General features: G+C 32.0%; 2 protein-coding genes and 1 pseudogene across 2 annotated transcripts; 2 read left to right on the forward strand and 1 right to left on the reverse strand.

Moving 5' to 3' along the window:
* Nucleotides 1-3: 3 nt before the first annotated feature.
* Nucleotides 4-9189, reverse strand: LOC126687592 (bifunctional riboflavin biosynthesis protein RIBA 1, chloroplastic-like; annotated as a pseudogene).
* A 508-nt stretch (nt 9190-9697) lies between these two features.
* On the forward strand, nt 9698-12226 carry LOC126654135 (UDP-glucose 6-dehydrogenase 1-like). The gene is made up of 2 exons (XM_050348201.2): nt 9698-9917; nt 10568-12226. The coding sequence occupies exon 2, from the start codon at nt 10593-10595 to the stop codon at nt 12033-12035; it is 1443 nt and encodes a 480-aa protein (XP_050204158.1). The 5' UTR covers nt 9698-9917; nt 10568-10592; the 3' UTR covers nt 12036-12226.
* A 1215-nt stretch (nt 12227-13441) lies between these two features.
* On the forward strand, nt 13442-16408 carry LOC126688175 (uncharacterized). Its single transcript, XM_050382783.2, has 3 exons — nt 13442-14142; nt 14297-14474; nt 14615-16408. Exons 2-3 carry the CDS (start codon nt 14303-14305, stop codon nt 16048-16050), a joined length of 1608 nt encoding a protein of 535 aa, XP_050238740.1. The 5' UTR covers nt 13442-14142; nt 14297-14302; the 3' UTR covers nt 16051-16408.
* Nucleotides 16409-16585: the final 177 nt, after the last annotated feature.

A 16585-nucleotide genomic window follows, 5' to 3' on the forward strand; every position in this document is an offset into this window, starting at 1 on the left:
TCATCACCAATTTGCCAATTTGAAGGCATTACGAAGATTAAGGGAAAAGATTGTTGAGACTTTAGATAATGCACATTTTTCTCCATAAAATGCCGCATTAAAACTTAATAGGACGAGTTTTGCTGCCTATGTGACAGTTACAGTGCATGCTCAAAACCGAATTAAATATAGTAATCAGATACTAAATCTTAGGAAAAATAAACTTGAGAACCAACGCCTTATTCTCGTGAATCAACAGGCAAACTGAGATCTTCATTTGCTTCAACTGCACCACACACAGCATCCTGTAGGTTGTAAGCATTAAGCTTGTGGCCTAAGCCAATGCCTCTTCCTTCATGCCCACGGCAGCAGCCTCAGTCTGCTACATTCCAACTGCCGGCTGGTTCCCACAGTCAGATCTAGCAGACCCAAATATATTCCCCGTAAGCCATTGTGAAAGTACCCTCAAGAGAATATCCTGCCCATCTCCAATCTCACCCTATTTTGCATACGCAGCTATCATCTCCACCACATGCAACTCTTCAAACGAGCTAGTCGGCTTCAAAATTGAAAATTTCAACACAATCCATTCATCATGAGCTATTTATGTTTTGACAAAGTTAACTGACTTTAGAGTTTAAAGCCCAAAGAGTAATGAGTATATACAGTGGCGGATTTAGGAATTCATTTCAGCCCGGCTAAATAACACGTAATAAATAAACTCATTTGCATAAAATTATGTAATAAAAAACAAACAATAAATATTATTTATATTAATTTCGATCAATACGAGGCAATTGCATTCTCCGGGTCTGCATAACTTGAAAGCGCTGTAGAATGAGCTCATTATCTATCTTCAAAAAAATTGCTTTTCCAATATAACATGATAAATTGTCGCTCAAAAACTCATCTCTCATTTTGCTATGCAAATCGGTCTTGATAATATTCTTTGCTGAAAATGCCCTTTCAACTGAAGCAGTTGCAACTGGTAAAACCAATGTTAATTCTATCAATCAATAAATAAGAGGATAAATCAAGTACTTCTTTGTTTCCACCAGCTTCTTTGCAAGTTGTCCGATTCCCACAAGTTCAACAAAATCAGCCCTTTACCTCACATCATATATGTATATATATCCAATTGATCGCTTAACATCGTCAAATCAAATGCAGAAAAATCTTCTGGATAAAACTAAGCTAGACGGCGCAATTTCAGAGCATTAAATCTAGAAAATGATTGTCTCGGATCCAGACAGCTTATGCAAGAAAGTAACTCATTGTTTCCTTCTGAGAAACGATTATTCCTCTCGTGCACAATCACATCAATAACCTAATAAAAGTAAAAAAAATTAAACTTAGGAAAATTATGAAGTGTAATAATAATGAAAATAGTATATTCAAGAAATTACTAACCTCAAAAAAAAATTTCACACGGTAACGGTGAAAATATGTTATACATTGACCTTCATGTTTTGATCGACCATGGATTGGTAAACTATCTTCTAAATTAGGCACGTCGATAGAATTTTCAACACAAAACTTGCATACCTCATCAAAAAGATTATTTCATCCATCTTCTCTAAATGACTGAAACTTGACCTTCACGACATGTATCATTTCCAAAGCATTCACAATATTTTGTTTTTTCTCTTGCAAAACTTGTGACAATCCATTTGTAATTGTCAATACTCTTTTCATCAAATGTAAGGTGAATACGAATTCAAGATTTTTCATTGGGTCAAGCAAACCCAAAGTTGCACCTCTATCCTTTGAACCAATTGCATCATTATGAACATTTCCCAGCACTTTCATTACTGAAGGGCACATCGCCAATATGCGCATTACCGTATGATAATGAGAACCCCACCTCGTGTCTCCAGGTCTTGCAAGACTTGTCTCTTGATGCAACCCTCTTCCCGAAGAGATTTCACCATTTTCTAATTGTGTGACCATATGATCATGTTGGCTTTGTCTTAGTGCATCTTTTGTTTTACAGGAAGCTCCAACATTGTTCACAATTATGGATAAATAGCTTAATGAATTCTCCACAATCAGTAATGTTTTTGCAACTGCAACAACTACCAATTGAAGCTGGTGAGTATAACAATGAACATACCTAGTATAAGGATTTTCATTAAGTATGAGAGCCTTTAAACAGTCGAATTCTCCACGCATGTTTGAAGCCCCATCTTATACTTGTCCTTGCAGTCTAGATATTGACAGTCCATACTTGACAAAAAACTTGTCAATAGCTTCCTTTAAAGTATGTGATGAAGTATCTGCTACATGCTCAACTGAAAAGAAACCTCTCAAGGATTGCTCCATGATCGTCAACATATATCATCATAATAGCCATTTGTTCTTTCATAGAGTTATCGCGGGATTCGTCAACCATGAGTGTGAAAACACGATCTCCAATATCCTTAATAATAGTAGTTCTCACTTCTTCTACACAAGCATTCACTATCTCTTTTTGAATACTTGGAGCAATCATCTGATTATTTCCTATAACATTGAAAAAATAATTTGATAATTAGACATAATTAAACTATATTATATTACTGTTAAATGTAAATAAATTAAATCATATTTATAAATTACTTGTAGCATTAATATTTAGCACATTTGCAATCTCTTCATTATGCTCACAATACTTTTGGAGTAACTCAAGAAAGTTGTCTCTACTCAATGAATCACTCGACTCATCATGTCCTCGGAATGCTAATCCTTGTTTAAGTAAGAATCGAATAACATCCAATACTACTGTCAATCGAGTACGATAAGCAATCTCTGTGTGAGAAGAATGTTGAGTAAATATGTGCTCCACACTTTGTAGTTAGTTTTTATATGCTTCATATTTTCTCGCAGCATAATTGTGGTCGCTGTCAATATTTCCAACATGTTCTGCCAAACTAGCTCATGCATTCTTCCCGTTATTGAATTCTGTTTTTGTGAATACTTCTCGATCGCCTTGAGACTTGGGCTTAGGTGGTTTAAACAAATAACACCATAAGTAAAATCATGAATCTTTTGATACAATATACTCCAACCACACATAATCACGGAATCAAGTGGTGTTTTGAAAACTTCTATTTTAATTTCTAAATTTTTTCTGAGGAAATTTATGACCCTTTGGTTGACAAGGACCATTAAGCACATACTCACGTCTCACTTCATCTTTAATATTGATTTCGTAGTCATCAATCGAAATTCGTTCTCCAGGGTCTGCAATTACACCAGTAGAATCCAACTCAACACGTTTTCTTTTTTTCTCCCGTTAATGCACCCAAAATCATCTTCTTTATCACAAGAATTAACAATTTTTGGTGTTCTAATAACATATTTATCTATAACCTAAATACAATTATTTCAATTAGTTTTATCATGCAATTTAATTTAATATTCACAAAAATATCGATATAATAATAATATTCATCAAATATTTATCAACATAATAAAATGACAATTATTTAGAATATTTACTTGTTGTAGTCCAATTCCTTTTTTTTTTAATTTTTTATGAATAAATCAAGTGGAAAACCTCAAAAAATAGATTTGAATAAAACAACTAAATTAATTAAATAAAATTACATAAAGAAAATTCTAAAAGAAAAAAACTTACCTAGAGTTAGAGGTTGATTGATTTTGGAGGAGAATTTGAAATTGAAAAATTAGGTTATAATATGTAGGAATTAGGTTGTAGATTTTGAAATTAGGTTAAAAAATTTAGAGAATAATAATATTTACTTCAAATGCCATATAACAAGAAAAATTGAGAGATTGAATAGAAACATTATGATTTATAAATATTAAATGAGAAAAATGGTGTGAGGCTCATACTTTTTTAAATGGTGGAAGTTTAGGACTGATGCATTTAATAAGCATCAGTCCCGTTTCATCTGCTCTGTTTAAAACGGAGCAGATGAAATTTGAGGCCAAAACAGGGTCGTTTTGGCCTCTCCAATTAAAAAAAAATCAGAAGGCAAACAGCCTTCTTCTTCATCCTTCAATTCAGCAGCCTTCGTTTTTTTCTTACGGCAGCCATGGCTAGCTTTCAGAAGACCAGCGCCGGTCCTCCAAACTTCCGGCGGCAGCCCGTGCACGAGCCTACCCGAGCCCAAAGCTAGACCGCCCCTGAGTATATAAATAGTGTTGCTCACCTCAACCATAGCAATATGTCTAATGCCATCCATCTACAGCAGTAAGCTGTACATTGTCGGTATCCTAGCAGCAGAAGAACAATCTACTAATTTTTCTCCCTTCCTCTTAAATATTAATCTCTCATGGGTTTTTTAAACCTAGATTGATTTTATCTTTCAGTTTAGCTTAGTTTAATCAAACCATGTTCAACTTTTCGGACTTAACTAGTTAAAACATCGAGTCGTACAGTAATCATTTATAAATTCAAATATTCGAGTGTGGAATTATTTTCATGCGAACAATTACTCATATAGGTTTTATTAGGATTTAGAACATTTTCTTGTATTACATTTTTTTGATAAGTGAGAAAGAGGAGAGCTTGTAGGAGGAATTGAACCCACAACCTAGAAGTTTTATGCCAGCGCTTATACAGTTTGAGTTATAGCTCATTTGTTTCTTGTATTACATTGCAAAGTTTCAAAATTTAAATTCTTGACTTAAATATAATCAAGAATTTTTTTTAACTTAACTAAGCCATTTTGATTGTTTAATTAGTTTATTATAGGATTATTTGCATATAAAACCTTGCACGTTTGTAGCGATTTAAGCGCAATATTTAGAATTTAGAATAAAAATGTACAACCTTTAATGTTTTGGCACAAAAAAGTTTAAACTTTTATTTTTTGATACTTTACAGTTCAAAGTCATTATTCAATATAATTTCAGTCATAAAAAACCCGCCAAAACTACATCGTTCATAGAAAAAATGTCTTAGTGCCATAAATTATAAAAAATGGAAAATTGAGCTTTTTTTTGCTAAATCTTAAACGTCATACTTAAATCGCTATAAATGCGAATCATCATAATTTTATATGGAAATAAAAAATGTCCAAAAATTGTGAAGCAAACTGATGTATACAAAAGTTTGACTCAAATCTCACTTTTTTCTAGATCTAATGGATTAGAAGGAAATGCAATACTGGATTCAAAAATGATTCATTTATCAGCAAGTTTGAGATGAAATTGCAAGATTTTGTTTCCCTATAATCAGATTCGTCATACTCGAGTTCTATATAGAGCCTTTGTATAAAAAAAAATTATAAAAATTTAATCGTTTTAGCAGATTATATCCAATTCAGCCCAAATTTATTAGGACAATAATTCCAAAATTTGAATGATAAATATAAGGGTTAATTTCATATAAAATCATCTTTGTACATTTTTTCATTTTAATCACGTTCTTTAAAAGGTGTCATATAAATTCACCACCTTTCATTAGTTTGTAAATTTATCACCGATGAGAAAATTTAGTGTATTTTTCTTGACTCGACAACCGAAATCGACAAGAAAAGGAAGACAAAGGTATTTTATGTTTTAATTAGGCCATTAGTCAGATTATGACATTTATTTGGGACGAGAAAGACATCAGATATTCTCATAGGTGATAAATTTACAAGAAAATAAAAGGTGGTAATTAAATTTATATGACACCTTTTAAAGAACATGATTAGAATAAAAAACAAACATGTAAAGGTGGTGATTTTATATAGAATCAGCACTAAATGTAAAGATGAAAGAATGTGTTTTATTTTTACTACGAAAAAATGTTTTCAAATTAGTTGGGGTAGTTTTCGAACATCAGACTCTACCTATAAAAAATATAAAGAGAAAAATTATATTTTATTTTTATTATATTAGAATACAAGTATTCAAAATAAAACTACAAAAAAAAAAAGCTTAATCACCAAAAAATACCAAATCTTTACGTCTTGTGTCAGTTATAGCCAAACCTCCAAAATTACCAGATTTAGCCAATTTTGCCATATTTTGTTTCTTTTTCAGCCATTTTTAAATCGAACCGTATTTATTGCCTGCATGTCATTCATGTCACTTCCAACTCAACAAATTAGCTGATATGGCAACATCCCAAACAACTAATTCAACTTAACCAAACAAAATCAAAACCAACTAAATCAAATCAAATCAAATCAATAATTAATTAACTACTAAAACTCGTAAGTATTTTAAAAAGTTAATATAAATTTATTTCATTTAATAACTAACATATCTGCTCCTCCTCCGAAGGTCGGTTTTGGTGGCGGTGGGTCTTGAGATAATTAAGACTTGTTTTAATAAAATTTAATTTTAATTAGACATTATATCAATTTTAATTAGTTTAATTAAAAATATTAATTATTTCTAAATATAAAAAATATTAAATTTTACGATATCCTTTAGAATTTTACAATTTTGTATTTATTTAGTAAAAATTTAAATATATATATATATATATATGAGTTTTAGTAATTAATTAATTATTGATTTAACATGATTTAGTTGGATTTGATTTTTTTGATTTAATATTTGATTTGGGAGAAATTCTTAGGTAGACTCGGTCCACCACGTCATCCGTAGACTAAACCTATCACATTATGACATGTCATTAAAATAATGGCACTATCGTAATATTACTATTCAAAAGTATAAAAAAGTAATAAACAAAATTACAATAGTGCCGCTGTTTTAACGACGTGTCATAATGTGATAGGATAGTTCATGGATGACGTGGTAGACCGAGTCTACCTAAGAATCTCTCTTGATTTGGCTAAGTTGGGTTAGTGATTTAAGACGTTGTTATGTCAGCTAATTTGCTGAGTTGGAAGTGACATGGATGACATACAGGCAATAAATCCAGTTCGATTCAAAAATGGCTGAAAAAGAAACAGAGTATGATAAAATTGGCTAAAGCTGGTGATTTTAAAAGGTTGGGCTATAACTGACACAAGATGTAAAGCTTTGACATTTTTTGGTGATTAAGTCAAAGAAGAAAGAGTATATATGTTGTTTTTACTACAATAAAATTAGGATAATATATAAACCGAGCCGAATTTTAAGGTGTTCATATTCAGTTCGTTACATAAATATTTGTGAAACACTAAAAAACTGAAAATTATATTTTGGGTGCACATACTTTTGTTCGGAACAATGTTAGTTGTGTATACACTATCAATGATTTTTGTTTTTTTGAAATTCATTAAATCTCATTAAATCGAATATGAAACAGTTACATTTATAAAAAAATTAGTAATAATTCGAAAACTAAACTCGATAACCTGATATGTAATAGACAACTTGTTGCCTAATTCGCATATCTTACTTACGAAAATAAAAATAAATTATTAATTGTTTTGCTAGTTAAGTGCACTCTTTAATAAGTCTTCAATCAAACTTTTCCTATCACCCGCAAACTCACAGCATCCAATTCAATCATCATTTGATAATTGCTTTATAAAAAAGAGATAACAAACTTTTCACAGAGAAAGGACAAACATTTCACAAATAAAGGACAAAATAAAATATCAAAAAAAAGATAAATAATGAAAAATAAATAAAATTAATATGATTCATAAACGATTTTCATTTTTTTGTTGAAAGATCTTCAATCTATCTTTATTTCTTGACAATTGAATTGCGCTTCGTCGATAAACTTCAGCCCATTAAAAAATAAAAAAAATTGACAATTTATTATATTTTATGAAGTTAAAATAACATAATAAGGGATGGCTAATGGCTAACGTTAACAGAAAAATCAAACCATTGATGACTCTCAGAGAAGAAATAAAAAAAACTTTAGCCGGATAGGGTTTGAAGAGAAAAGAAAGATTTATGCTCGTCAATGATTAGTTATTCCGTCCAGTTTTGATGTCAATCAACCGAGTCAAATGGTTAAAGTAAAAAAAATTAATTTCAGAAAAACGATGCGGTTCTCTATTTATGTCAATGATTTCGTCTCTCATGTTTGAAAATTAATTTACCGCTAATTTTTTTGACTCAGTTGACTAACTCAAAAAGATGGACAGAGGACTAAAATGTTGATGGAAACAAAAATGAGAGATCATATCGTTTGATTTTCAAATAGAAAAGAATAAAGTGTTAATGACTTTAAAATAATTTACCTTTTAACCTCTTATGAAAACCTAAATTACTAAAAAAATAAGGCCTAATATATCTTAAAAAACTCTGAAATTGTAACCCCTTTTCGATCCTACCCTGACGTTGAAAACTTGTCAATTTTACCCAATTTTGCATTTTATCGTTTCAATTGTATCCTGAAATATTAAATTTACTTCTTTTTCATTTGGAAAAAAAAAATCAAAAACGTTCTCCATGTATAACATATATTTATTGTACATGTTTAAAATTTATTTAGATTTAGTTAAATTAATTAAAAATTTAAATCAGTTTTAGTTTGATTTTGGTTTTTAGTTAGTTTTTAAAAATAAAGGATATATTCGTATTTTTTTTAATGTAAATGAATTTAATTTTATTTTGAATGATTTCATCATTTAAGTAAAAAATTGACAAAAATTAAAAAATTGGAATACAATTAAAATAATAAAATGTGAAATAGGATAAAATTAATAAATTTTTAACGTCAGTATAGTATCGAAAAGGCTTATTCACCTAAAAATGCCAAACCTTTGCGGCTTGGGTCAATTTTAGCAAAACCTTTAAAAACCACCATATTTAGACCTTATATGTTGTGTTTTTTTTCCAGCCATTTTTGAATCGAACCGAATTTTGTGCCTACATGTCATTCATGTCACTGCCAACTCAGCAAAACTAGCTGATGTGGCACATTCCAAATCATTAACCCAAACCTAACCAAATCAAAGATAAAATCAAATTCAACGAAATCAAATCAATTCAATTTTAAAAAATATATATTTAATTAAAAAAATACTAATTATCTCAACATTTTATTTTATTCCGATTAAAATTCATGCCGACTAATAAATTTTTTTAAATTTAATTTTAATTAATTTCTATATAAATTTTACTTAGTTAAATAAAAAATATAAATTAAATCATCCAAAATTAACATAAATTCTTTTTAATTACCCCTAACTTTTTTCCAAAAACGACGATTTTCCGCCAACAAAAAAAAAAACGAACCGATCGCGACTGCCGGAATAATTTACGGCGGTCGTCTTCCTCAACCTGTTCTTCATGGAAGAAGAGATCGAAGTCTGTTCTTTCATGGGAAGAACAGATCTCGAGGTGTTTTTCCATGAAAGAACAGGGCCTGTTCTTCCATGGAAGAACAAGTCGGGGAAGAAAACCGCCGGAAAAAATTTCTGGCGGTCGGTTTGAGTTGGCGGTGGCAATTTTCGGCGGTCGGTCTAAATTAATAATATACCTATTATTTTATCAAATAAAATAGATTAATATTAATTTTTTAAAATATTTATGAGTTTTAAATAATTTTTGAATTGATTTGTTTTATTGAATTTGTTTTTGTTTGATTAGGTTTGGGTTAGTGATTTGAAATGTGCCACGTCAGCTAGTTTTGCTGAGTTGGCAGTGACATGAATGACATGTAGGCATAAAATTCGGTTAGATTCAAAAATGGTTGAAAAAGAAACACAACATATAAGGTTTGACTAAATATGGTTGTTTTTAAAAATTTGGCTAAAATTGACTTAAGCCGCAAAAGTTTGGTATTTTTTGGTGAATAAGCCTATCGAAAAAGGATATAAGATTGAAAAAAATAAAGTCATTGAATTGAAAGCAAATTCAAAGGTTGAAGGAACTACGTTTCAACTTTCAAGTATAACTCCAACATTTTGATGCATTATTTCCCTTTTCTTTTTCACGTAGTTAGTCTAATCATGGAAACTTAGAAACCATTTAAAAGGAAACAATTGCTTGATCTCCTTAATCCTCGTTAGACCAATTTCTTTCTACTTCTATTCTACAACTCCTCGTTCCCTCTCTCTCAGAATTTTGAGAATTGCAAGGTAAAAAAGAAATGAACTTTATCAATCTTCTAATCTTTCCTTGCTAATGGGTAATTTCATTTTGCTGTTTTATGATGTGGGTCGTTCTTATATTGAGTAGTCGGCTTTGCTGGGAGTTGGGTTTTGGTTTGTTCCATAATTCAATATGTGTGTCCAAATTCATGCCATTTTTTGTGTTTGTTGTGATTCTGGTTGCTGAATTTGCTATTTTTAATATTTAGTTTTGTTAATGGTGCATCTTGTCTTGTGTTTATCACTGGAATTCTATATATAATTTGTTTATAAAGTTGGAATCTTTAATTATTATTTTTTTCAATTGTGGTCATAGATCTATTGTTTTCTTATTTACTTCTCTCTACTAGAAAGTTTTAGCATATAGTACTTTTTTTTTTGTGAATAAATCATGACATGGAGTTCATTTTTCTGTTTAGTTCTTTCTTTCTTGAATTTGAATATATGTATGATAGAGACTGTCTTAGATTTCAAAGTGCCTAATCCATAATTATATTTATGTTGAGAATTTTTTATTTCATGCTAGGCTGATCCTTTTCTTGAGTTATGTAGTAGTTTTTTTAATTTAATTTGGTCATATATGTCTTCCCTCTCAAAATAACTTGATTTGAATTGCTGCTTTGTGATTCTTAATTCAGGGTATCAATTCCTTGACCTATAGAAATGGTGAAAATTTGTTGTATTGGAGCTGGCTATGTGGGTGGCCCCACCATGGCTGTGATTGCACACAAGTGCCCAAAAATTGAAGTGGCCGTGGTTGATATTTCTGTGTCGCGAATCAGTGCCTGGAATAGCGACCAACTCCCCATTTATGAGCCAGGGCTTGACGATGTAGTGAAGCAGTGTAGAGATAAAAATCTTTTCTTTAGTACTGATGTGGAAAAGCATGTTTTCGAGGCTGATATAGTGTTTGTATCGGTTAATACCCCGACCAAAACCCAAGGGCTCGGAGCTGGCAAGGCTGCTGATTTGACTTATTGGGAAAGTGCTGCTCGAATGATTGCAGATGTATCCAAATCTGATAAAATTGTTGTTGAGAAATCAACAGTCCCTGTGAAAACAGCGGAGGCAATTGAAAAGATTTTGACCCACAACAGCAAAGGCATCAACTTTCAGATTCTCTCTAACCCTGAATTCCTTGCAGAAGGAACCGCAATTCAAGACCTTTTCAATCCGGACCGCGTGCTTATTGGTGGTAGGGAAACTCCAGAGGGGCAAAAAGCAATTCAAGCATTGAAAGATGTTTATGCCCATTGGGTCCCTGTGGAACATATCATATGCACCAATCTCTGGTCCGCTGAGCTCTCAAAACTAGCTGCAAATGCTTTCTTGGCACAGAGGATTTCTTCTGTCAATGCCATGTCAGCTCTTTGTGAGGCCACTGGTGCAGATGTCACCGAAGTCTCTCATGCTGTCGGCAAGGACACAAGAATCGGGCCCAAGTTCTTGAATGCCAGTGTTGGTTTCGGTGGATCTTGTTTCCAGAAAGATATCTTGAACTTGGTATATATTTGTGAATGCAATGGTCTTCCTGAGGTTGCAAATTACTGGAAACAGGTCATTAAGGTGAATGACTATCAAAAGAGCCGTTTTGTGAATAGGATCGTTTCTTCTATGTTCAACACAGTTTCAGGTAAGAAGATTGCAATATTGGGATTTGCTTTTAAGAAAGACACTGGTGATACGAGGGAGACCCCAGCAATTGACGTTTGCAAGGGCTTATTGGGTGACAAAGCTCAACTGAGTATATATGACCCGCAGGTATCAGAAGATCAGATACAAAGGGATCTCTCAATGAAGAAATTTGATTGGGATCATCCCATTCACTTACAGCCGATGAGCCCAACTTCTGTCAAGCAAGTTCATTGCGTTTGGGATGCATATGAAGCAACAAAGAGTGCTCATGGTGTCTGCATTCTTACCGAGTGGGATGAGTTCAAAACTCTCGATTATCAAAGGATTTACGATAACATGCAGAAGCCTGCTTATGTGTTTGATGGGCGGAATATCGTGGATGCTGAGAAGTTGAGGCAAATCGGGTTTATTGTTTATGCCATCGGTAAGCCACTAGATCCATGGTTGAAGGACATGCCTGCCGTTGCATAAACCTGAAACTATTAGACTTTAAGTGCCTCATGATCTGTCGATTCATATACAGGAGGCCTTATAATCTTTTAGTTTAGTTTGTTTTTTGTTCCTCTTTAACCTTATAAATTTATTAGTTTTACAGTTTAGATCTCTTGGTTGAAATATGTTGGTACTGATTTAAAGTAATAAAGCAGAACCTTATGAAAGTATACTACTCTTGGTGCATATTTCTGCTTTGGCAATGTTCTTTCATTTTCCTTTTTTCTGAATATGGCTTATGGCAGCATCTTTTGCCTGTTGTGAGAGCTCTTCCCTTATAGTACGACTTTGTCTATAATATTAGGGACAGTTCCTAAAACCGATTTGAGGTTAGATTTTTTAAAAAAGTCAGTTTTATATTTGATCAAATTCACTTATATCTCTATTATCTATAACTATATTAGTCAATTTTGTCAAAGAATCTAATTATTAAAAATGTAATTCGATTTGAATTTAGTTTTTAATTCTTTTTTATAAAATCATGAAAATTCAAATAAAGTTTAAATATAGTATGTGATTATTTATAAAATTATTCTTTACATTTATTTACTTATATTTCTGTAGTTTCATTTTAAAATAATAATACATCTAACTATATATGTATACTTTTTTATTAGAATGTTAATTATATAATTAATTTTTTAATTAATCTTAATGAAACTTAACTAATATTTTTAAAATAATTTTTTTTAATTATAATGAATGAATTATTATCAATAATATTTACTATTATTGTACTTATTATTATTATAAAATGATATGCTAATGCAAAGCAAACACAACAACAATAAAAAATGATTTTAATTTATAAATAATTTTTTTAAAACTAATTTAATTTAATGATTTTATAAACTTTTATAAAAATAAATTAGGATCAATTGGCCTTATTTGACGGAGAGAATAATTATAATTTTGATCAAATACCAAAAAAGTTAACTATTTAAAAAAATTTAGTTAATTTGACCTAACCTCAAGAGTTTATAATAATAATAATTATTCCATAATATTAAAATTATGTACAAATAATAAAGTTGTCCATGTAGTATAAATTTACTGGTAAACAAACAATAATAAGTCTTTTTTGACGAAATAGAATAGAGATTATTGTAAAAATATTGGCATTTAACTATATTTAAATATAATTTTTCATTAATTTTTAAGACAATAATAAAAAATAATTTAATTTTGAACAATCAATTAATATCACTATTTTTCACAATAAAAAGCATAATTTGGTGCAAGCTATAGAGAATTAAGCTAAACCATCCATTTAACTTATAGAAAAATAAATACCTTCAAAATTATTAAAAAAGTCCTAGTACATTTATGAAATTCATCACAATAGAAATAGTAAAGACCGGCCGGTTTGGTTTAAAGACAAATCTAACCGGTTGATCTCTTGGACCGCGTCCCTCGTGTACAAGAAAATCACGAACCCGAAAAATCGTATATTTCTATCATCTCCTTCCTTCACGAAATTCAATCCAAAATCGATCTCCGATTTCTCTTTAATTTCACTCCGTTTTTCTTAATCGATTGCCGATTGTTTCAATTCGCTTTCCCCTCTTTCGATTGATACCAGTTTCGTTCTCAGCCGTTGATTTTTTAAAACTCTAGGGTTAGGGTTTCTTAGTCGCGTCCTTAGCGACTATTTTTTCCTTTAGGTTCTTGATTTCTTATGGGCTGTGACTCTATTTTGTATATACTGTAATTCCCCTGTCAATTTGGTTCAATTGCTCTTGATTTTGTGGATCTGTTTGAGATTAGGGTTTCGAAGATTTTGTTTCGTTTAGGGTTTGTGTGGAAATCTGTAAATTGGTTTAGGGCTTTTATTCCTCTCGTAATTCCGATTCTAAATTACCCTTTTTTGGCTAGAAATTTGGTGTATAGTTGGCGAACAGGGAATTTAGGGTTAGGGTTTTTGTTTTTGAAAAATTAGGTTTTCTTTTTATCAAATTGATTTGGGGATTCTGTCTGTGGAACCAATTAATCATCTTAGCTGTCAAATTCATTACCTTTCACGACCAAATCAGGTGCCATAATTTTCCTGTCCTGTTTTAGGGTTTGGATTAGAAGAAGTTTGGAGGTACATACTTGTTGCCTTAATTATTGTTTAATTGATATTGAATTTTTACAATTAATGACAGTTTGTGTTTATTTATGCTATAAAGCATCTTATTTGTTTCTAAAGCATGTTTTTGTGAGATGCTTCTGCTGATGTTTACTTCTACATTGTGCAGGATATTATGGGTTTTAAGCGACCTTTTGATTGTGAGGACCTCCATGAGCTTCCCTTTAAGCAGGCTAGACAGGTCCATGAGCTTCCTTTTAAGCAGGCTAGACAGGTGGACTATAGCAACAAGATGACTCAGTTTGCAAATTTATATAGAACTACATCTCAGGGAACTGATGTTACAGGTAACTTAGTGGCTTCAAACATTCTTGTACCCATATTGAGCTTCCCTATTGTGTTGCGAACTCGATTAAACCTTCTCTGTTTTGATCATCATATAGCTAAGTATCATTTACTGACTTAGTTTGCATGTTACGTGAAGCAGATGATCATGAGGGAAGCTTTGCAAAAACTCAACAACATCAGGCATTTGAGAACAAAAGTATCTTTGAAGCTTCAAATTTGGTTGATAATTTTGGAATCAATGATCCTTGGTCGGCGATTACCACTAATTTTAATGGTGATGATTTTGGTTCTCGTTTAGCACCACACTCTTCTGATTTCTTGGAAACTTGTGAATTAGATTCCCTTCAGAGATCAGAAGCTTCTGAGGATACTTGCTCTTCCTCCTTGGATTCTTCTCCTAGAAAACCAATTCCTCTTGGGCCTAATCATCAAGCCAGCATTCCGGTGTGGGATGGTCATGTAAATAAGAAACAGTTAGGACAAAAAGACTCTTTACGTCCCATTAGCTCCTTGCTCTTGGAGTCTAATTTCAACATTTATAATGACGATGAAGAGAAGCTTATGGGCACTTGCATCATTCCAATGCCAGACATAGAGTCATCTGGCTATAATAGTAACGAGGTTGGAGTTGGGAAAAAAGACTGTAGTTGCATGGATGAAGGTTCTGTCAGATGTGTACAACAGCACATAATGGAAGCTCGGGAAAGGCTGCGAAGATCACTTGGGCATGAGAAATTAGTTGATTTGGGTTTTTACGAGATGGGAGAGGAGGTAACAAACAAATGGACCAAGGAAGAGGAACGGGTGTTTCATGCAGTTGTGAATTCCAATCCTGCGTCATTGGGGCAAAATTTTTGGAAGCATCTGTCACATGTGTTCCCTACACGATCAACCAATGAAATTGTCAGCTATTACTTCAATGTCTTCATGCTTAGGAGGCGGGCTGCTCAGAACAGATCCCACTTGCTGGACATTGACAGTGATGATGATGAACTGCATGGAATTAATAGAGGATCCTACAGAGCTCGAATAGTAGATGAAGATTATGACTCTGACAATGAGTCTATTGATCAATATGATCATGAAGACCATGGAGAGGATACGCTTGTTGAAAACGATGATGAAGATGATGATGATGATGATGGTAGTGATGGTGATGGGGAACTTGGATACAATAGTGGAGAGGCTACAGGAGAAGATTCTGGGGTAGACAATGCCTCAGAAGCGCATGATATGAAGCCATTTAATGGGAGCAAAGTTGATTCGTCTAAGCATTTCAATAAATATACAGAAAGTGTTCAAGATGACTCGTGCATGTCATTTGAGTTCCAAGCTGACTCAGTTGAAACTGAGGGTGCTTTGGGAGGTAGTCAAGTTAAGAGCAATCAAACTGAATGCTTCCCTGGTAGTGTTGATGGGTACAGCGATGGAGTGGACCAGCTATACTTATTGGACTCCTGTGATGCGAAAGCTTGGGATACCCGTTACTCAGCTCCCATTAAAGGTGTCGATCTTCTACCAACATGTAACATAATTGAAGAAATTTTTGGGCTAGGAACATCCTGCGACAAGTAGTAACTTCCGCAGCTGCTAGTTTCTTTGCCTTTTTGGGAGCATTCCTTGGTGTACAGTGTGCAACTATGGCTTTTTATTAGCCAAGTAAAATGTAAGAATTTTTTTTTCTTAGGATCATTAGTAAGAATTTTCTTTCCTTTTCAGGATCATTAGTTCTCTGTTTTTTTTTTTGGGTGGGGGAAGTAGGATGAGAGATAAGAAAAAGAGGAGATTTTGGTTTTCTTAATGAGCATTCATCATCTGTGGAAAATTGGAATGTAACTTCTTCAATATTCCCTCGAAGCTTTCTCCATTTGTTTATTTATAAGTTATTATAAACTATAAAGGATTAAGGGGTACTTTTCCCAATTCCAAATTACATACTCCAGTCTCATTTAATAAATGTTTTATTATCATCTTCTAAAATTTATATTAAAATTAGTATTACTACATTTTAAATTTAATTCACTTATTGCTTTTCTAATATTTAAGTTTATATAATTGAAATAAAATTTTGTAATCATCTAATACATATACTTAAAAAATACAAAATAAT

Source organism: Mercurialis annua, linkage group LG6 (genome assembly GCF_937616625.2).
Source record: "Mercurialis annua linkage group LG6, ddMerAnnu1.2, whole genome shotgun sequence".
Lineage (NCBI taxonomy): Eukaryota > Viridiplantae > Streptophyta > Magnoliopsida > Malpighiales > Euphorbiaceae > Mercurialis > Mercurialis annua.

Excerpts from the sequence above, each read along its gene's own strand:
- LOC126654135 (XM_050348201.2), top strand. The coding sequence starts at position 10,593 with ATGGTGAAAATTTGTTGTATTGGAGCTGGCTATGTGGGTGGCCCCACC.
- LOC126688175 (XM_050382783.2), top strand. The coding sequence starts at position 14,303 with ATGGGTTTTAAGCGACCTTTTGATTGTGAGGACCTCCATGAGCTTCCC. Across the intron at positions 14,475-14,614 it reads TCAGGGAACTGATGTTACAG|ATGATCATGAGGGAAGCTTT; the intron begins GTAACTTAGTGG and ends TACGTGAAGCAG.